General features: G+C 44.4%; 1 protein-coding gene across 2 annotated transcripts in view; it reads left to right on the top strand.

Moving 5' to 3' along the window:
- Adam10 (ADAM metallopeptidase domain 10) overlaps positions 1–20899 on the top strand; it is a 102604-nt gene extending 81705 nt beyond the window's left edge. For both annotated transcript variants that reach the window (XM_051156753.1, XM_051156754.1), the window contains exons 10-16: positions 891–1074; positions 5916–6066; positions 6814–6997; positions 7679–7787; positions 8492–8712; positions 18703–18829; positions 20370–20899. In XM_051156753.1, coding sequence (XP_051012710.1) covers positions 891–1074; positions 5916–6066; positions 6814–6997; positions 7679–7787; positions 8492–8712; positions 18703–18829; positions 20370–20464 — 1071 coding nt within the window. In that variant the 3' untranslated portion in view covers positions 20465–20899. The remainder of the gene's footprint in view (positions 1–890; positions 1075–5915; positions 6067–6813; positions 6998–7678; positions 7788–8491; positions 8713–18702; positions 18830–20369) is intronic.
- The last annotated feature ends 1734 nt before the right edge of the window (positions 20900–22633 follow it).

Genomic DNA, 22633 nt, shown 5'->3' on the forward strand with positions numbered 1-22633 from the left:
TGGTCATATGTATGCATGTGAGTGGACGTCAGAGGACAAGTACTTCCATTTGGGTCCTGGGTGTCAAATTTAAGTTGTCAGGGTTGGTGACAAGCATCTTTACTCCCTGAGCTAACTCCCTGGTTCTGTGCCTGGCGTTTTTATGTGGGTCCTGGAGATTTGCACAGAGGTCCTCTCCCATGCACGGAAAGTTCTCTTTCCCATCAAGTCGTCTATCAAACCTTGGCTTTATTATCTTAGTGCATTTGTGCTAGGAAAGCAGCTGCTGTTTTATCCCAGCTTTATAAGCATGTGCTCATATACAGAATCCTGTCTTCTATTTATTCTGTAAAGCAATGTTTTGATCTTGTGCCTTGAGTTTTCTTAATTTCATTTAAAAGTAAAACTTGTGTTTCTATCTCTGGTCAGCATTTTACTCAGCTGTCTTTAGCGTTGACTCACAGGAAGCTGCCACTACTTTGAGTTACTCACTCTCTGCCTTCCCTAGCACTGCTCTTGGGTTTCATTTTCATTTTACTTCTGCCCTCCTGAACCAATTTTAGCATGTAATTTACCATCTATTTTAATGAATGCTAAGTAATCCATATTATTACTGCCGGCCTTAAAAGCTTCTTTTCAGTAATCTTTATGACAGTGTATGCTCAGTTCTAGTCCCTAATTAAACCTCTAAGATAGCTTATGTTTAGACCTTCAGTTTTCCTCTGTGCTGCAACAGTGGCCCCTGACAGCCGCTGGTTGTCTTAACTCCCCATCCTAGGCAGGTTGTAAATCCTTCCTCAAGGAAAGTATGCGACTTCCCCTCTTCTTCTGATGAGAAAATTCCACATGAGCAGATGACTGGGAATCCTATTTTACTTTCTATTAATTTTACACCATATTCTGTTCGGCAGCATGATTCTGGAACAGAGTGCACACCAGGAGAATCTAAGAACTTAGGACAAAAAGAAAATGGCAATTACATCATGTATGCAAGGGCAACGTCTGGAGACAAACTTAACAACAACAAGTTTTCACTCTGCAGTATTAGAAACATAAGCCAAGTACTTGAGAAGAAGAGAAACAACTGTTTTGTTGGTATGTATATTTCCTAAATTTTAATTGAGCACCTTTTTCTTTCACGTACACACAAGCCACAGCATGTATGGAGGTCAGGAGACAGCTTGCTGGGGTCAGTTCTTCCCTTTCATTGCTGTGTGGGCTCTGAGAGCTGAACTCAACTTGTCAGGCTTGGTGGTGAGCACCTTTCCCTGCCTGAGGCCGCTTCCCAGCCCAAAGTATTTAAACACTGAGAAACCTGAGAGAATGCACTCTGAGTACATTTTCCAGTTAACGCTTTGCAGTATTTGCTTTCTCAAAATACTTAGGACTTTTTTTGCCCCTTTGAAACTAAGTTACAGATAGCAGACTATTTTACTTCTGAACTCTTTAGCGTATATCTCATTAGCTAGGGTTCGGTATTGCTTGAGGTTCTTTTCTTTTCCCTCCCTCCCTTTCTTTCTTCCTAGGTGGACTGCATAATCAATCATTTACACACACACACACACACATATATATATACATACATATATATTCATATGAGTGTGTGTGAGAGACAGACAGACAGACAGACAATTTACTGTACAATGAGTGTATTCTGCACACACTTCCTACCCTCCCTTTCTCACCCTGCCCCTTCTTGTTAGTTCCCTACCTGTGCTCTCCTAGGTAGTTTGGCTTCCACTTTCATGTTGTGTATATGTACGTGGTTTTATGGTTCTGTATAAAATCTAGGAACCAGAAATGAGAAGACAGCATGATACTTGTCTTTGTGACTTTGGCTTAATTCACGTAAGTGATTACCTCCAGTTGCATCTCTCTTCCTCCCAAACAACAAATAATTGCACTCTTCATGTGTGAAACCAACTCATGTGTGTGTGCTGCACGGGTGTGGTGGAGCACAGCAGTTGGGAGGCAGAGGCAGGTAGGAAGTTGTGAACTCAAGGCCAGCCTGGTGTACATGTCAGGCTTCAGGCCAGCCAGGGCTGCACAGCAAGACCCGTCTCCAAACAGCCAACGCACAACAAAAAGTCCTAAACCCCAGAGTGCGTATATGGGACGTTTCTTCAGCAGCTGACTTTCATGTTGGACACTCAGGTTAGTGCCACAGCTTGGCTGTTGGGATTGTGCTGTAGTAAACATGGGTGTGTGCTGTGCAGGAATCTTAATTGCACCTCCTGGCAAATGGCAATTACCTATGTAAACCAAGCAACTGAAGATACAGAACATGTCTGCCAGCTCAGAGAGTTCTTTATTCTACTTTACGGTTAGCTTCCCAGGAGCAACTGCTAACTGTTCCCCACCCCCAAGAGGTTGGTTGGCCTGTTTTAAGATTTCAGACAAATGGAATTATTAGCTTTTTACCTTTATGAAATTTTACTTTTAACTCCACATAGTATTTTAGGGTTAATTACAGTGTTTTGTTCCTGTTGCTGAATAGCAGTTGTATTTCAGGACTGAATACAGCTTACTCATTGCTTCTGTCAGTGGGCTCAGGGGACTCATATAGTATATGTTCCTTTGTGCCTGGCATGTTTCACTTAGCATAAGATTTTCAAGGTTTGCTTGTATAATAGCACAACTCCATTCCTTTTCAAGGGTGAACAGTATCCCACGGTGTGAGCATATTGGATCTTGGTCTTACGTTCAGCTGTATGTATCTCATGATATTTATCAGATTCCAAGTATTCTGCCTTGTCTTAAGGTTGTTTTGTGTACCTTCCTTTTCCAGAAGATTAGAAAATACTTGAGTGCAAATACTGAGTCACAATCACTTTTGTATGTAAAGAACATTCAAAGAAAGGCTGAGAACTGAGGAAGACGTCCAGATAAGCTTATCCTTTTGTTTTAAGTACAGTTTTATTGGGTCAATTGTAGATTCCCATTCAGTTACAGCAAGTGGCAGGTGCTCAGTCCCTTCACCTAGTGCTTCTGTTGGCAGTGCCGTGAAGGCTGATATCATCATCAGCACACTCCACAGTCCTGGCTCCTGTTTCCTCTTTTATATAATTTGATTACATGTGTAGTTTGTATCTCACCACAGACAAGAGCTAGAGCAGCCCGTCAGGACCACGGTCCTCGCTGTTCTCTGCTCATAACCATGCCTGGCTGTCTCTTGCTTCCCCGTCCACTCCACTAATAATCTCTTTTCCTTTTTAAAAATACTGTCCTTTTGAAAGTGTACAGGTGGAACTGCACAGCGTACACCCTTTAGGGAGTGCCCTTGTTCACTTAGCAGGACTCATCCAAATTACATCAGTAGCTTGTTCATCCTGTTGCTAAGAGATTCTCCCTGCTAAATAAGGGTTGTTTAGGCATTCACTTGCTAAAAACAGCTGCGGTGACTATTTGTAGGTTTTGGCTTTTATCAATTAAATATCTATAAAATTCATGTGTAGAGGGGTGTGTGAGAGAGAGAGAGAGAGAGAGAGAGAGAGAGAGAGAGAGAGAGAGAGAGAGAAAGAGAGAGGGAGAGATAGGTATTGAGATTTCTTGGATAAACACCCCAAATCTAGTTAACAGACCACATAGTGGTCACTTGCTTTGTTTTCTACAAAACATGCCCAAGCTGCTTTACACCCTTACGGTCTGGTTATGACCTGTCTCAGTCTCTTCATCATCATCAAAGGCAGGATCTAGTGTGTTCATTAGTTCTGGCAGGAACGAGCTATAGTTCCTTGTTTTGTGTTGCACTCCTCTGGTGACAATGGTGACCCCTTTCACAGCTTAATTGCTGTCTGTCTTCTCTGATGAAACATGTTTACTCATGTTTTTCAGCTGTTATTAATGTTTTTGTTTGTTTTGTCCATTGAGTTTTGAGATTTCTTCACGTAATCACTGGTGATTTGTCAGATGGCTTGGGATTTTTTTTTGCTTGTTCTTGGTATAGCACACAGTCTTCCTACCTTTGTGTCCTGGGTGCTGGATTATAGGTGTGCACCATTATGCTGGACTCAGATAATGGACTTCCATCCATTTGTTGTATATGGCCTTTAGCAAGTTACAGACTCCTTGTAAGTTAGTTTTGCTTGGTAGAAAATGAAGGCATTTGCTTCTTGAGTTTCCCATTAAATGATAATGCCCTCAGGTGATTTTGTGATCTTACAAAGAGTAGCGTTCCTAGTCTGATCCCCACCCCCCATCCTCATATCATTTATTTTAGTGGGGTTGTGTTTGAACTAACCCACCATTCTAATTTTAAGCTTCATTGAGAACGTTAGAAAGTTGAAGAAATCAATTGAAATTATTCACCAATGTTTAGGTTAGACTTTCTAACAAATTATCTTAGATCTGTCCTTATTGTTAGGCTGCCTGGGACTATAGGGAATATACTAATAACTCATACGTATTTATTTTCTTAAGGAGCTTTATCTAGCAAGAGATAGAATAATGTACATTGAAAGTTCTTATTGACACTATTACGACCACTTTTTAAAAATGAGTTATTTTATAGGATAAAATATCCAACTTTCTTAACAAATAAATGATGTAAAAATAAAAAGACAGTGAACCTATTTTATAGTAAAATAAGTTGAGCGATATATCAGCTAAAGCAACTGCGGTGGGACGGGTGGGGTTAGGAGAGTCTTGTTCGGAACTAGAGTCAGTAACCAATTGTGGAGAGACAGTTCAGGAAATTTGAGCATGGGTTCGCTATGAGATGCTTGATAAACATCTTGGTGATTTTATTAGCTGTGATATACAGTTAGGTTTATAAAAGGTTTATCATTTAGACAAGGAACCTGAAGTTTTTACGAACATATTAGGTGTGATTTCAAAATGCTACAGATTAAAAAGTGGTTTGGAGTAAGTACAAGAAGAAAAGTGTACGTGGCAGGTCAGTGTGCTTATTTACTTACTACTTCTATGTGTGTTTGAAACCTCAGTGTTTCTCCTGGCTGGGAAACGCTAACTTCATTTGCGTGTGTAGTCAGCAAGCTCAGCTGTGATGTTGCTAGTTCTCTAAAGAACCAAGAGGGACCCATGAGGTCAGTCCTCCCACTCTGCAGACACAGAGGCCAGCCCCCCCAAAGGGAGTGGCATTTTGAGGTAGCACTTGTGGGTAGTAGCACTATTCTTACTAAAAAACAGGCCTTCTGATTTTCAGATTCTGTTTTTAATGTTATTTACTCATTAAATTTTCCTTTTCCTTTTTGGTAAACCTCTTAAGGAATTTGAATTTTATTTTATTTTATGTTTCTGTGTATGGTGTTTTGCACACACACACACACACACACACACACACACACACACACACACACACATTATCATCATCATCATCATCATCATCATGTGTAAGCCTGATTCCCACAGAAGCTGAAAGATGGTATCAGAGTGCCTGGATCTTGAGTTACAGACAGTTGTGAGCTGCCATGGAGGTGCTGGGAACTGAAATCAGCTTCTCAGGAAGAGCAGCTAGTGCTCTTCAGTAAACTGTCAGGTCCCGCTCAAACTAAGGCACCAGCCAAGGACAATACAGGAGGTAAACTTTAAACCCCTTCCCAGATCTAGCCAATGGTCAGAATATTCTCCACAGTTGAGTGGAGAGTGTGATATGACTTTCTCATGTACCCTGGTGCCTCACATTTGACCATGTCCCCTGGAGGGGGAGACCTGGTGGCACTCAGAGGAAGGACAGCTGGTAGCCAAGAAGAAACTTGATACCCTATGAGAATATACAGGGGGAGGTAATCCCCCTCGGGAACAGTCATAGGGGAGGGGAATAATGGGAAAATGGGGGGGGGGGGTGGGGGAGGAACGGGAGGATGCAAGGGATGGGATAACCATTGAGATGTAACAAGAATAAATTAATAAAAAAAAACTATAATAAAAAAAAAAAGAAAAAAATTAATGTGTGCATATGGCTCTCACTTCTTCAGAATCTGGCCAGCCTATATGTGGGAATGGGATGGTGGAACAAGGTGAAGAATGCGACTGTGGCTACAGTGACCAGTGTAAAGACGAGTGTTGCTTCGATGCAAACCAGCCAGAGGGGAAGAAATGCAAGCTGAGGCCTGGGAAGCAGTGCAGGTACGTGCCAACCCCAGGGATGCCAGCATACCCTGCTTAGGACAGATTTAGTGCTGATATCAAGAGAGCCTTATGGCTATGGAAGTTTGCCTTGCTTTGTTGTATTGCCATTTATCGTTCTGGAATGACAGTGTCCTGTTTTGACGATTGGAACAATTAATAATTTAGTGATTTGGGTATTGAAAATATATTGTGGAAATGCTGATTCATAAAATATGTGTTATTTTAGTTCCTAACTTTGAAAATGTAACTATTTTCTGTCCAAAAAGACTATTAACTTCAAGATATTTAGGTAAAGTGGGGTATGTAGGATTCTGTAACTTAGTGTCATTATTTCACTTGTCAAATGCAGTCATGATTACAACTAATAGACTATGTAGTTACACACACTTTTAAATGATTAGTCTGTGTATCCAAGTTTGATTTTAGTAAAGAAATGTACAAATTGATTAATGTATTATGTAGCCATGGGAGGGAAAACATCAAAAAGTTTCCTAATCCTGAATTCTTTTCACAAATGGCAGAGTAAGAATGCTGATTTGCAGTATTTTTAACTGTGGAAACAAGACACTCATCTTCATCTGAGGCTTGGTAGAATGTTCAAATAGAGCAGCTGGTTACTAGTAATAGTTGAAGTTGTATTTCAGTAATGTATTTAAGTTTGCGGTGTGAAAACCAGGCTCATATCTAAGTCTATAATAAATAGCTAGTGATTTACTTTATCTGATCATTTAATGCTTCTCCTAGTCCGAGTCAAGGACCTTGCTGTACAGCACAGTGCACATTCAAGTCGAAGTCTGAGAAGTGTCGGGATGATTCTGACTGTGCAAAGGAAGGGATATGCAATGGCTTTACTGCACTCTGCCCAGCATCTGATCCCAAGCCTAACTTTACAGACTGTAACAGGCATACACAAGTGTGCATCAACGGGGTAAGCATTTGATGTAAGATGTTTTAAATTTTATAGAGCATGCTTTTTCAGAATAGTGGTTGACACTGACAGCTCCGTAAGGTAACTAACTGCTCTGGGGCTCCTGCTCAGTAATGTCCCTGTTCGTTCCCCACAGAGCCACGAGTGTGTATTGTGACACAGCTGCCTGGTAGCATGCCGTTAGCTCCTGACTCACCTTTCATGCTTGCAGTCATGTGTCTTTGGTATTCAGGAGAGTACAGCTGGGCGTGTGGTCTTATCTGCACTGCTTTTAAGTTGCATAAATTAATATTTCAGGAGTGTGAAATGTTCTGAACGTCCATGGCTAAAACTTAAATTTTTCTCTGCTTATAGAGGAGCTACAATAACCAACATACAAATGGGACTGCCTTTTCCTCTGCTTTTGTTTAGTGTTTTTTTTGTTGTTGTTGTTGTTGTTGTTGTTTTTCCTTTCGTTGCTTTAAAAGTTGTACAACTTACTTTCATTTAGTCTTAGATCTATTTATGTGGTATTATTGGTGCTGATATTTACCTGTGATTTTGTTTTGCGCTGCCAGGGATCAGACCCAGGGCCTTGCAAGTACACATGTCCAGCCCTGTTGTTTGGAACTCCTAGTTCCACTTTATTTTTTGACATCAAAAACTTATCCTGCCTATTACCATGAATGTGCCTTTCTGCAGCAATGCGCCGGTTCCATCTGTGAGAAGTATGACTTGGAGGAGTGCACCTGCGCCAGCTCTGACGGCAAAGATGACAAGGAGTTGTGCCACGTTTGCTGCATGAAGAAAAGTAAGGCTTTCCCATGCTTCCAAAGTCTATTACTTGCCAATTATGGTTTGTTTGTTTGTTTCATTCTTTGGGAATGAGGTTTATTAGGAGAAAGGACCTTGACCATGATTCAGCCTTGAAGTGGGACAGCATGAGAAAGGAACAAGAGCAACAGGAATAGCTTCACAGAGCCTTAAAGGGAAAGAGGCGCCCCTTTAAGACCTGGAGAGGAGCCTTTTGTCACTTAGAGTAAGGGGGGAGAGGAACGGAGACAGAGAGAGACATAGAGACAGAAAGAGACTCAAGAGACAGAAAGGAGGAGGAGGAGGTGCTGCCATGAGAGTGATGTGGGGTGGTATGGGAGAGAGATACACAGCGTGGACAGATATTTTTCAGCTAAATCAGTTCTCTTGAGAAAAATTTAAATATGACATTGCATTATGGTTCTCACGGTATTCTTAAGTGATACATTAAATAAAATCTTGTCCACTTTAGGCAATAATTTATGTAAATATAGCTCAATAGTTTTAAAGCCATTGCAGGCTCTAAAGCAGTCAACATTTGATATTTGATTATTTGAGATAATGATTAGTGATGCTACGCTGACAAACTAGTTAGGTCTGTGTAACGTGGCAGTGAGTTTAGGTAGTGCTTTCTTTTTTCTTTCCAAGACCATCTTAGCAGGTATTCTGACTTCTGTTTGTCCTTGACCCCTCTTTTTCCAGCGGCTCCGTCAACTTGTGCCAGTACAGGCTCTTTGCAGTGGAATAAGCAGTTCAGTGGTCGGACTATCACTCTGCAGCCGGGCTCTCCTTGCAATGACTTCAGAGGCTACTGTGACGTTTTCATGCGGTGCAGATTAGTAGATGCTGATGGCCCTCTAGCTAGGCTGAAAAAAGCAATTTTTAGTCCACAACTTTACGAAAACATTGCTGAGTGGATTGTGGTAAGTATAGTCTTCATTCATAAAATCTTTAACTTAAAATGTTTGATCTTAGTTTCACTTGGGCAGAGGTCATTAATATTGGAGGACAAACACTGGCCTGTTTATACTAGAATTACTGTATGTGTGGATTTTAATGTTTAAATATCTCTGGCTCTTATTTCCTTCTGAAGTGATCTGGATTTCCATCTGAATACATTCAAAGTTCTGTAGGTGTTAGGAGCCACTCTGCTCCCCTCTGCTCCTTTGTTTACATTGCCTCTTGCAGGTGACTTCTGGTGGTACATACATTAGTGTTTCTACTGGGTTTTGGGGAAAGTTCTACTACTTGGTTTTTGTATTTCTCTCATTTCAGTACAACAGGTAGCCAGCTATGGGTCCTGCCTTGGTCAGCAGTAAAGATGAGAAAGATATAGATGATTTTCTGAAGGCTTTTTGTGGTTTTGTTGTTGGTGGTTTTATTTTGTTTTCTTCTGATCTTTCAGTGTAATTTCTGGGTCTTAATCTTGTCTGTGATAGGAAATATTGAATAATGTAAGGTCAGATGCATAGCCGGTTGCAGATCTCTTAATGACTATGATGCTTACTCAGCAAGAAGCAGAGGCAAGTGGATCTTTTAAATTTGAAGCCAGTCTGGTCTACAGAGCAAGTTCCAGGATAGCCAGGGCTACACAGAGAAACCCTTTCTTGGTGGGGGGCGGGGGGAGAAGATTCATTTTGGAGGTTGAGGTAGGACTGCCATTAGTTGGAGCTCAGCTTGGGTTACACAGCAGGTTTAGGACTGTGGCATAAGACTTGCCTACAAAAATAGAGGAGTGTGTACTTGGGGCCCGCTACTGAGAGGCTGAGGGTGGAGGGACCCCTTGAGCCCAGGGATTAGAGACCTGACACCATAGTGAGAAGGGGTGTAGGAAATGTTAATTCTTAATAATAATAACACAAGCTTTTGGCAAACTTAAATAAAAAGTCACACCATAGCAGAGAATGGAAGGCACATAAAGATAAGTTTGAGAAAAAAAAAAAAAAAGTTCTCTACAGTGTCAAACCCAGCATAAAAGATTAAAGAGAAGCAAGACCACATCAACTAATTCCAGCAGAAACTAGAAAAGAATCACTACTGTCTTCAACTCCTACTTAAAGAACAAGTGATAACGGCCCAGGATCTCAACATAGTTAATGGTGAGTGTGGTCAATCCTATCAAGAACTGCCTGATGCCTGCTAAAGCTATGGAGTGTTTATCAGTGCCTCCTAGCTAGCAAACTCAGCAAAGATATTCTGGACAAACCTAAACATGGCTGTCAAAACAACTCTCCCAAAAGGGGCACTGGATCGTCTCCACGACAACAGTAGGCATAAAATACTGAAGTGTAAGGTTCTTCAAAGTCTACAGAACTGCATGAGAAGAAAAGGGGTCCTAGCTCACTGTCAGAGGAAACAAGAGGACACAGGCGGCTCTGGAAATGACAGTGAAGGGAGCCCTTCGCTTCTTGCGCAGCCTCTTGCAGCAGAGCATCCTAACACCATGCGCTACCACACAGAAATACTGCCCTGACGCCAAGACGCCAAGACACAAACTATCATTATTATAAAACAAACCTTGTTATACAAGGAAACTTTGCACAAGATCAGATCAGACAAATAATGTAAAACAAACTCAGCATTTGACCTGGCCAGTGGTCACTAAAGCATTTACAGCCTGCTCGCCAGCGTTGTGGCGGTGCTAGCTGAGGATGCTACACCCACGCTGACATTATAAAACCAAAGGCACACAGCACATCTGTACAGGTGCAGAAGTGTGATCAAACCGTTCCAGAGCACAGGATAAGCATTCTCATTGCTAATTCACAGAAAGGAATTTTTCATTAAATCTACTTTTTTCTTTTAAAAACAGTAGTCTATATCTAGGAAAGGGGAAAGTCTGAGTTGTAAGGCAGTTTACAAAGTAAACTATTCAGTTTTACATTCTTAACCATGCCACTTGCAAGCAAGTCTCACAGATGGCGTGGACAGGTGAACGGTGAGGTCACTCTCAGCAATCCTTTAAGAAAACGTCAAGCAATACAGTGTTCTAAGGTTTGCTTCGCTTTGTTTTGAGACAGGGTCTCAAGTAGCACTGCTGGCCTCAGACTGGTTTGTCTGTTTAAGACAGGGTCTTACATAATCCAGACTGGCCTCAAACTTACTGCATAGCTGAAGACGACCATAAACTTCTGATCTCACTGCCTTTAGCCTTTACCTCCCAAGTTCTAGGGACAGCCATATTTGTCGCTACATCCTATTTTATGAGGTACTGGTTCCAACAACTCAGAGGCTCATGCATAGCAGGCAAGTACTCTACTAACTTGCATTCCTCAGCCCCTAATTCAATAGTTTTTACAATTTAGAGAAATAATAAGTTTAAAATTTAAATTCAGTATAGGTATAGGGAGAGCGGGGGGTGGGGACAGGGCTGGGAGAGAGAATAAATCCGTGGGGAGGATATCTCTGGGACAAGCTGGAGACATGGGAATGGGGAGGCTCCTAGGGTCTGTGGGGGTGACGGTCGCTGAGACTCCGAGCAGTGGGGGATGTGAAGTGGCCGTCTCCTGTAGCCCGGCGGGACATCTGGTGGAGGGAGGGGGACATCAACCATTCCACAAAACTTTGAACCCAAAATTTGTCCTGCCTACAAGATGCACAGAGAATGCTGAGAATTGGAGCAGGTGGGTCTTCTGGAGGAACGGCCAGCAAGCACTGTTAACCACCGAGTCCTCTCTCTAGCCCTTAATCCAACTTTTAACCACAGTTATCCAAGCTTTTCTTACCCCAGTGTTGTAGCTGTTTGTGTTGCTCCTCTGTAGGGTGTGCAAGTCTGAAGAGGGGTGTCAGTAGCACCAAGGCACCTCCATATTGTGTCTCTGTGAGGATCCTTGTCTACATTGTCAGTGTTAGGCAAACCAGAACAGGTGCCATAACGGGGCAGAATGGTGAGTCACTAGCCCAGCAAGTGGTTTCTTACGGCATTGAGCTAGAAGGAAGGAAGCGCAGAGCCCATAGACCAGTTAGGATATGGAACACAGGCACGCAGAAGGGCGTTTCAGTTCTGCGTGTTGTTTTCATAGGAAAAAAGCAGACTGTATTGGAGAAATCTTAATTTTTTGTTTTTGGTGTGTGTGTGTGTGTGTGTGTGTGTGTGTGTGTGTGTGTGTGCACGCACGCTGGTAACTGACCTCAGGGTCTTGCCCATTTTGCACACATTGTCTAGCATCCCTCCCTGTCCTACCTGTTGGAAGTCCTCTTTGAAAAGACAATGCTAGAAGTACATTCCTAAGAGCTGGCAGTAGCAGATGTCCAGGAATGTTTCATGGTGAAGGAAGTACGTGAAAAAGCCACAAGTACATGAACCTTTGACACCAAAACAATTTGAAAAGTATTTTGGAAAGCTTAATGAATTTTTGTGATTGACAGAATACTCTATTTAAAAGCAGGCCTGCTTCTTGATCATCCTGTCTGCCGAGGATAACTTTCCTGTGTTCAGAAACTTCCTGTGCCCCTGTGAGAGAGCTAGTAGAGCCACGCTGCTTTGCACACTGCAGCTTCATGGCTTTAGAAGAAGAGTTACAGGAAGAGAGGGCATAACCAAACCTCTTGCTTGAGTAGTTGTAGCACTAATAGTTATATGGAAGGTGTGCTATATGGAGCCTAGAGAGGAAGGTGTTAAGAAGATGGAAGCTGCCTCTGCAGTACTAGGCCTCAGCCTGAGTAAGGTGGACTCTGCACTGCTAGGCCCCAGCTTGAGTGAGGTGGACTGTGCAGTGCTAGGCCCCAGCCTGAGTGAGGTGGACTCTGACAGCACTAGGCCTCAGCCTGAGTGAGGTGGACTCTGCAGTGCTAGGCCCCAGCCTGAGTGAGGTGGACTCTGACAGCACTAGGCCCCAGCCTGAGTGAGGTGGATTCCGCAGTGATAGGCCCCAGCCTGAGTGAAGTGGACTCTGACAGCGCTAGGCCCCAGCCTGAGTAAGGTGGACTCTGCACTGCTAGGCCCCAGCTTGAGTGAGGTGGACTCTGCAGTGCTAGGCCCCAGCCTGAGTGAAGTGGACTCTGACAGCGCTAGGCCCCAGCCTGAGTGAGGTGGACTCTGACAGCGCTAGGCCCCAGCCTGAGTGAGGTGGACTCTGACAGCGCTAGGCCCCAGCTTGAGTGAGGTGGACTCTACAGTGCTAGGCCCCAGCCTGAGTGAGGTGAACTCTGCACTGCTAGGCCCCAGCCTGAGTGAGGTGAACTCTGCACTGCTAGGCCCCAGCTTGAGTGAGGTGGACTCTGCAGTGCTAGGCCCCAGCCTGAGTGAAGTGGACTCTGACAGCGCTAGGCCCCAGCCTGAGTGAGGTGGACTCTGACAGCGCTAGGCCCCAGCCTGAGTGAGGTGGACTCTGACAGCACTAGGCCTCAGCCTGAGTGAGGTGGACTCTGACAATGCTAGGCCCCAGCTTGAGTGAGGTGGACTCTGACAGTGCTAGGCCCCAGCTTGAGTGAGGTGGACTCTGCAGTGCTAGGCCCCAGCTTGAGTGAGGTGGATTCTGCAGTGCTAGGCCCCAGCTTGAGTGAGGTGGACTCTGACAGTGCTAGGCCCGAGTCTGAGTGAGGTGAACTCTGCACTGCTAGGCCCCAGCTTGAGTGAGGTGGACTCTACAGTGCTAGGCCCCAGCCTGAGTGAGGTGAACTCTGCACTGCTAGGCCCCAGCCTGAGTGAGGTGAACTCTGCACTGCTAGGGCCCAGCTTGAGTGAGGTGGACTCTGCAGTGCTAGGCCCCAGCCTGAGTGAAGTGGACTCTGACAGCGCTAGGCCCCAGCCTGAGTGAGGTGGACTCTGACAGCGCTAGGCCCCAGCCTGAGTGAGGTGGACTCTGACAGCACTAGGCCTCAGCCTGAGTGAGGTGGACTCTGACAATGCTAGGCCCCAGCTTGAGTGAGGTGGACTCTGACAGTGCTAGGCCCCAGCTTGAGTGAGGTGGACTCTGCAGTGCTAGGCCCCAGCTTGAGTGAGGTGGATTCTGCAGTGCTAGGCCCCAGCTTGAGTGAGGTGGACTCTGACAGTGCTAGGCCCGAGTCTGAGTGAGGTGAACTCTGCACTGCTAGGCCCCAGCTTGAGTGAGGTGGACTCTACAGTGCTAGGCCCCAGCCTGAGTGAGGTGAACTCTGCACTGCTAGGCCCCAGCCTGAGTGAGGTGAACTCTGCACTGCTAGGGCCCAGCTTGAGTGAGGTGGACTCTGCAGTGCTAGGCCCCAGCCTGAGTGAAGTGGACTCTGACAGCGCTAGGCCCCAGCTTAAGTGAGGTGGACTCTGCAGTGCTAGGCCCCAGCCTGAGTGAGGTGGACTCTGACAGTGCTAGGCCCCAGCTTAAGTGAGGTGGACTCTGCAGCGCTAGGCCCCAGCTTGAGTGAGGTGGACTCTGACAGTGCTAGGCCCCAGCCTGAGTGAGGTGAACTCTGCACTGCTAGGCCCCAGCTTGAGTGAGGTGGACTCTGCAGTGCTAGGCCCTAGCCTGAGTGAGGTGAACTCTGCACTGCTAGGCCTCAGCCTGAGTGAGGTGAACTCTGCACTGCTAGGCCCCAGCTTCAGTGAGGTGGACTCTGCAGTGCTAGGCCCCAGCCTGAGTGAAGTGGACTCTGACAGCGCTAGGCCCCAGCCTGAGTGACGTGGACTCTGACAGTGCTAGGCCCCAGCCTGAGTGAGGTGGACTCTGCAGTGCTAGGCCCCAGCCTGAGTGAGGTGGACTCTGACAGTGCTAGGCCTCAGCCTGAGTGAGATGGACTCTGACAGTGCTAGGCCCCAGCTTAAGTGAGGTGGACTCTGACAGTGCTAGGCCTCAGCCTGAGTGAGATGGACACTGACAGTGCTAGGCCCCAGCCTGAGTGAGATGGACTCTGACAGTGCTAGGCCCCAGCTTAAGTGAGGTGGACTCTGACAGCGCTAGGCCTCAGCCTGAGTGAGGTGGACTCTGACAGTGCTAGGCCCCAGCTTAAGTGAGGTGGACTCTGACAGCGCTAGGCCTCAGCCTGAGTGAGGTGGACTCTGACAGTGCTAGGCCCCAGCTTAAGTGAGGTAGACTCTACAGTGCTAGGCCCCAGCCTGAGTGAGATGGACTCTGACAGTGCTAGGCCCCAGCTAAAGTGAGGTGGACTCTGACAGCGCTAGGCCCCAGCCTGAGTGAGGTGGACTCTGACAGCGCTAGGCCTCAGCCTGAGTGAGGTGGACTCTGACAACGCTAGGCCTCAGCCTGAGTGAGGTGGACTCTGACAACGCTGGGCCTCAGCCTGAGTGAGGTGGACTCTGACAGCGCTAGGCCTCAGCCTGAGTGAGGTGGACTCTGACAGCGCTGGGCCTCAGCCTGAGTGAGGTGGACTCTGACAGCGCTAGGCCTCAGCCTGAGTGAGGTGGACTCTGACAGCGCTAGGCCTCAGCCTGAGTGAGGTGGACTCCTGACAACGCTAGGCCTCAGCCTGAGTGAGGTGGACTCTGACAGTGCTAGGCCTCAGCCTGAGTGAGGTGGACTCTGACAACGCTAGGCCTCAGCCTGAGTGGGGTGGACTCTGACAGCGTTAGGCCTCAGCCTGAGTGAGGTGGACTCTGACAGCGCTAGGCCTCAGCCTGAGTGAGGTGGACTCTACCACTGCACATTGAGCTTAAGAACTGCACCGCACAACAGAAGATGATCCCTGAAGGAACTCAGAAATGCACAGCACTGTCAGAGTATCTAAGGGTTCCACTGGTGTTTACTATCATTGCTCAGGATTAGCTCTGGACTGTTTGGACAGACCGACAGCACTCCTCTCTCTCTCCCCTGCCTCTTGATAAATATCAAGTCTGTTACTCAAGTGTAAATAAAAACAGAAAAATAATAGGAATCCATAGAAAACATCTATAACAAGGATGATATCATCCTGAGGACAAAGGAGAAAGGAGCTCTGAAAATATTTTCTATAGCAAACAAAAGAACATTTGAGAAAATGAACAGTCTAAGGTAGGGTACAAGAAATAGACTAAAAAGTAGATTGTAGGCTCCAGGTCTCTAGAAGAGTGTTCAGTAGTACACAAAAGCACACCTGAGCACACCTGGAACAGTTGCACAACATATCAATAACTGGTGTTTTGTCTTTCTAGATTTTTACTTTACCCATAGATCATAAACCAACACAATTATTGTTTTGTAATGAAACAAAAAGGGTACATTATAAACTCATGGTTTCTAAGCCAGATTCAGCCCCATCAACGTGTTATGTGTGGTCTACCCATTGTTTTAGAAACTCGGAACAAGTTTGCCAGCATTTATAAATAGACGTCTTATGAAAATTCAGATTTGTTACTTCTCCTGAAAAACAGATCTTTGATCAGGGAGACTGAATTGCATTGTACCTTCATGCTGTGTGGGCACTTGAGTTTGCAGCCTCTGCCATAGTGAGCATAAGACTGACGCTCTGGAAACTATTGTCACAGACTGCAGAATAAAAGTGAAACAGAAGGAAGGTGGCTGTGGGACTCTTGTGCACACCTGAGGATGGTGTGAGACTGATGAGAAGCCACATGCACAGTATAAATCATTCTCAGTTCATTTTTAATTAAAAACAAATCTTTCCTCTTTTCTATTTTCTGTTTCTTCTCTTTTCTTTTGTAATTTTGGGGTGGAGGTAGGAAAAGGATTGAAACAGAATCTCATTTGGCCCAGGCTAGCCTCAAAGTGAGTGTTAGCTAAGGCTAACTCCTGATCCTTCTGCCTCCCTTTCCCAGTTGCTGGAATCACGGATATGTACCACCACATCTGGCCTCCCTCTCCTTTCATTACTTTTAATTTTCATAACTTATATGTTTGAATGTTCTGTGTGCCGTGTGTGTGCCTGGTATTTGCAGGGGCTAGAAGACAGTGTCAGATTCCCTGGCACTACAGCTACAGATGGTTGTAAACTGCTATGTTGATACTAGTAATTGAACCTGGATCTTAGAAGAGCAGTTAGTGCTCTTAACCACTGAGCTGTCTCTCCATCACCTTTACATAAAACAAACGTGTGTGCACGTGCGTGTGTGCGCGTGTATGTAAGTCTGTTCCCTCCCCCCCCCCCCCCCCCCCCCCCCCCCGTGTGTGTGTGTGTAAGTGGAAGTCAGAGGGCGTATCTCTCTGTCTGTGAGTGTGAGTGTAGGTGGAAGTAAGAGGACGACCTTCCAGCGTAAATTCCCTTCTTCCATCACGTAGGCTCTTTTTTTGAGCAGTTTGTTCCCAAGGCATTGGATAACTCTAAGCAAGGTAGGAATGCAGGCCAGGTGTGGATGGCTGCAGTGCCTCAGAGAAGGCTGGCTAATAGAGCCTTGCTGGCTAGGAGGGTGTGCGGACGAGTGTGATGCGGGATGCTGTAGCCTACGTAATGGAAGGTGAGTGCTGTGTCAGTGTGCAAGTGGAGTGAGGAGGGTCTACAGAGTAGGAGAAAGACTGAAAATACAGCAAGAGGCTTCTGTCCCATGGAGAAGGCATGGACCATGTCAGTGTGCAAGTAGGGTGAGGAGGGGTCTTTGTAGGATGAGAAAGACTAAAAGGAACCAGAGTTCAACAGACATGGGTGGTCCAGGACTCGGGTATTGAAAGAACAATATGAGCCTGGACCTTTCTGTGGGGGAAAGTGTCAGCAGCCCATGATAATGACAGTATTGGGCTGTCGTCCATTGTATAGAACAGGAAGCCCTAACAGAACAAGTAAGTAAATGAATGATAATTTGTGGAGAATGGAACGTTTACATAGTTACAAATTACATCTCCATTGATTCCACAAAGGAAAAAATCTTGTTGATTAAGTCTTGTGTCTAACATCTCTATCAAGCAATCAAGGTTACCATCATAGTAACGCAGTCAGTCATGTCCTGCCTGTCAGGACGGGGGAAGAGTACAAGATCCCCTTTGTGATACTTTTAACACATGCATGACCAGAATCTGATCATAAGAAACACTAGGGAATTCAAAATTAGTTCTTACAGTCTTGTACTCAACAACCACCCTGAAAGTGTCAAGTCTCTTAAGGTCAGAGGGGATCTGTGGGACAGATGAGAGGGGATCTGTGGGACCCTTCTAGACTGAAGGACAGCGGTGAGGGGATGTTGAAGGACAGCAGTGAGGCACAGCAGCACATGGTACTGAAGGTGTGATGAGACAGACAGCAAAGCTTCCATGGGCCTGTGATGACCATGGCCTGACTATCTAGGAAAATACTCTTATATGGTAGGGGTGTGTGTGTGTGTGTATGTCTGTGTGTGTGTCTGTCTGTCTGTCTGGTTCTCATCCATCTCTCTGTGGTTTGCATGGGTGAGTGCATGTGTATATGTGAGGCTAGAACTTGATGTTGGATGTTGCTTTCTGCCTTTTTTTGTTGTTGTTGAGACAGGATCTCTCACTGAACTTGTAGATTTCTGATTGGCTAAACTGGCTAGCCAGCAAGCCTAAGAGACCCACTTGTCTCTGGTTCCCAGTGCTGAGATTATAGGTATATGCTTTTACACATGACTTTTTTACGTGAGTTCTGGGAATCTGAACTTGGTGACAAGCCCTTTACCAATTGAGCCCCATGTTAGGGGACTTCCGTGGGGAGAACTGTGGTGCATAACGCTGACTCTGGGTCAGAGTTTTCAAAGTTCCTTGCACGGAGCTTACACAAGTTAGAAATTCTTTTAAGGTGAAACAAAAGTTTTAATATGAGAGAGCTCATGTATTTAAAAAGGTGGCTGGATGTTTGGCTTAGCATGTATTTTTGTTTTAGAATCTAAGTAAACCGTACAGATTGAATGTTTGTATAAAGCCTCAGATGGTAGAAGCATTTTGAATGTTTTGCTAGAAATAATTAATAGTAATTGCATAAATGTTACAATAATCTGTTAAAGCCAATGTGTATATTCAGAATTTGAAAGCTGTAAATATTGCATACAAAGCATGTTAGTGTCTGCTGTCTTAAAATAGTTCCAATCTGTTCCTATCTAGGCTCATTGGTGGGCAGTACTGCTTATGGGAATTGCCCTGATCATGTTAATGGCTGGATTTATCAAGATTTGCAGTGTTCACACTCCAAGTAGTAATCCAAAGTTGCCTCCTCCTAAACCACTTCCAGGTAAGGTGCTGAGCAGTGGGTGCTGCTGTGAGTAGAGTCAGAACTGCTCAGCAGGAAGGATACAGCACTCACAAGGCTTTAGTAACTGAATTTTTGAGGCTTTGTTTTTGACAAATTACCTGATAAAACGATTCACTGGCTGTGTGCTCGGTCACCAGTCCCGTCTAGTTATTGACTGCCATTGTAATGCTGATTTATCCTGAATGTCAAGGAACATTTAAACTAACATTTTTATTTTGGGGCGGATTCTCTATCCTTGTTTTTGTCTCAGTGTGTTACCATACCTTGTTTTTTGTTACATTAGTTAAGGTGCTTTTAAGTTATTGATCTTTCTATCTAAATAGTTAATGGCTCTGATACTATTTGTAATGTTTGTGTTCTTGGAATAGTTTTGGTGTGGAGGCACATTTCCTCTAGAGGAGGCTTACCGAGAAGTATGGTCTGCATGAGGGGGTTACAGTGTAGCGGCTTCAGATGTTAAGAACTGATCTGGAGTCTCCACCCTTCCCCTCGGGAGGCTACCACCACTCAGATAAATCCAATCTGGGCATCTGAAGAAGACGAGAGAGGAAGCAGCTGCTCTGTGTTAGCACATAGTCAGTCTTACCGCTCCTCCCCTCCCTTCTCCAAGGTGTCTTTACAGCTGTGGGAAGACACTGCCTAAGACAGTCAAGCAGGGAAGTCAGGGTTGGGTGCTAGCATGTCCCCCTCCGCCTGAGGAGAGCACTGTCTCAGGCCACCTATAATACTGTACACAAAGTGGTTTCTTCTGCTTTGTATTTTCCCTCAGCTGTCTCCTTGCATTTTCCTGTGTTGGGACAAGAGAGCCCAGGAATCATGGTGGGGATGAGAGGGTATTTGATTGATATTCTTGCTTTCTTAAGTTTCCTGAGTCAGAACCGCTCTGGTGTCATGTGTCTTGAGCTGTAGGGCCCATTTTCGGCACAGTTGCCATGGCACTCTCCTTTAGTGGAGCAAATATTTGACTTGGGTATTGGCATCTGAAAACTGCTTGTCATTTGTTCAACCTTCATAAAAGTGCTGAGCACTTGCTTACAGGACAACCAAAGTCTTCATGACAGACTGGGTGTGTTAGTTGCCATCCTGCTATGCAGACAGGCCTCAGCTGCCTGTCAGGGCTCAAGCCATAGATTCTACCCTCAAACCTATATTAATTTAGACTAATCAGTCTAATTCTTAGGGCTGTCAAGTACTTGGATTGTGGCTTGTGTCCACTGAGATGTGCTGTTATATATTAAATATGAATCAGACTTAAAGACAACATAAAATGGTGAAACATTTTAGTAATTTTTATATTGGGTACATGTTAAAGTTGTTATTTTTAACTTGAATTGGCCTAAGTGAAATAAGTATTAAAATTAAGTTTTACTATATTTATTTATTATGGCCATCTGAAACTTGAAAACTGTGATACAGGGCACATATTTCTACTGGCCAGTGCTAAAGTATAGCTCCTCCTGGTGAAAGAACACTTGGCTTTTGAAGATTGGCATGGTGAACTGTTTTGCTTTCTTTGCAGGCACTTTAAAGAGGAGGAGGCCGCCGCAGCCCATTCAGCAGCCCCCGCGTCAGAGGCCCCGGGAGAGTTATCAAATGGGACACATGCGACGCTAACTGCAGCTTTTGCCTTGGTTCTTCCTAGTGCCTACAGTGGGAAAACTTCACTCCAAAGAGAAACCTGTTAAGTCATCATCTCCAAATGAAACCCTCACAGTTAATAGTTGAAGAAAAAAATAGCAAGAGATCATGTCCTCAGACCAGGTGGAATTACTTAAAATTTAAAGCCTGAGAATTCCAATTGGGGGGGGGGGGGGGGATGGAAAAGGAACCCAATTTTCTTATGGACAGATATTTTTAACCTAATGGCACAAAGTCTTAGAATGTTATTATGTGCCCCGTGTTCCCTGTTCTTCGTTGCTGCATTTTCTTCACTTGCAGACGGACTTGGCTCTCGATAAACTTTTATCACAAATTGAAATATATTTTTTTCAACTGCCAATCAAGGCGGGGAGGCTCGACCACCTCAACATTGGGTACATCACTTGCCAATGTACATACCTTCTTATATGCAGACATGTATTTCTTACGTACACTGTACTTCTCTGTGCAATTGTAAACAGAAATTGCAATATGGATGTTTCTTTGTATTATAAATTTTTTCTGCTCTTAATGAAAAATTACTGTTTAATTGACATACTCAGGATAACAGAGAATGGTGGTGCCCGGTGGTCCAGGGTTCTGTAACGCTTCACACAGGCAGTTCAGAATTGAGGATAGTTTTCCTTTTCCTATGATGGAGTTGGTTCTTACCTGCATCTTTTTCCCTGTTCCATGGCTGCTGTGAGCAGGAGAGCCTGTGCCGAAGAATGCAGCTGGTAGGGCACAAACTGGACAGCAGCAGCTTGTGGCTTCAGGGTCAGTTTTTTTTTTTTTGGTTTTTTGAGACAGGGTTTCTCTGTGTAGCCTTGGCTGTCCTGGACCCGCTTTGTAGACCAGGCTGGCCTCGAACTCACAGCGATCCACCTGCCTCTGCTTCCCGAGTGCTGGGATTAAAGGCGTGCGCCACCACGCCCGGCCAGGGTCAGTTTTTTATGTAGAAGTCTGATGTCTGCTCAGTATTTTACATTTCCTAAATCAATTCCATTTTTTAAAGTCTTTCATGCCTTGGCAGGAATTATGTTTGAGATGATTATTTTCATTTGTAGCCTGTTTGTTACTTTGTATATTCATATACTTAAAGTCTGCTAATTCTGTTTTTATTTGATATTGAAAAGGAAATCAGTGTCTTCATTGAAATATTTGGACAGTTCTTTAGCACACCATCCCTGATTGTTGGTAACCGCGGGAGATGAGTAATTGCTCAGCAGGTAGTTGAAACTGTAGATAGGCTTTTTGATGTTCTTTTTTTCCCCCAAGACATTTTAACAATAATGAAGGTAGACAGCACAGTGTCCCATTACAAAGTTCTTTTTTAAGCAGATATAAATATTGACATTTTTTTAAAGAAAGAGAAAGCAAAAGCATTTAATGTATTAACAGGCTTATCGCTATGCAGAAAATGGAGGGGGCATTAAAAATGTAAGCTTGTGACATATTCATTGCTTCTGTTTTCCAGCTGCATCACTTAAAGTAGAAGTCAACAGCAGTGATTTTCCTGGCTTTATAGGAGGTAAATCTAGGGAAGGTTGACAAGATTACTGTGTTTGACTTTTTTTTTTTCCTTCCTTTTTTCCTTTTTTCTTAAGAGTCTAAGGTTTACACAATCACTCATAATGTGACGCGAGCCAGCAAGGCCAAAAACGCTAGAGAAACAATGGGATCTCTCCTTGTAAACTTGTACAGTACATGGTGACTTTTTTCAAAACAGCTTTTTGTACATGATTTAGAGACAAATTTTGTACATGAAACCCCAGATAGACTATAAATAATTCTAACCCCACATGTAGGTAGCTGTGTGCGACACTGCTTTAAGTCATTCAGATGCCTTTGTTCTTGGACTGTGCAAAGGTTGGAAGTGGGTTTGCATTTCTAAAATGGTGACTTTTATTCTGCGAGAGTTCTTAGTAACTTCTTGAGTGTGGTAGACTTTGGAACATGTACATTTTTTGCTTGTATGTTATCCTGTGGTAGGGTTTGGGCAGTTACACGCTGCTCTATTTTATTTGAGTCTAAGTTAAATGTTTTCTGAAGAGATACATGCACTGAACTGTTTCCACTACAAATCGACATGTGGTTAAAAAAAAAAAAAGGACCAGGACCAGTGAGATTAATACTACTGTCAGT

The sequence above is a fragment of the Acomys russatus genome, chromosome 14 (genome assembly GCF_903995435.1).
Source record: "Acomys russatus chromosome 14, mAcoRus1.1, whole genome shotgun sequence".
Classification (NCBI taxonomy): domain Eukaryota; kingdom Metazoa; phylum Chordata; class Mammalia; order Rodentia; family Muridae; genus Acomys; species Acomys russatus.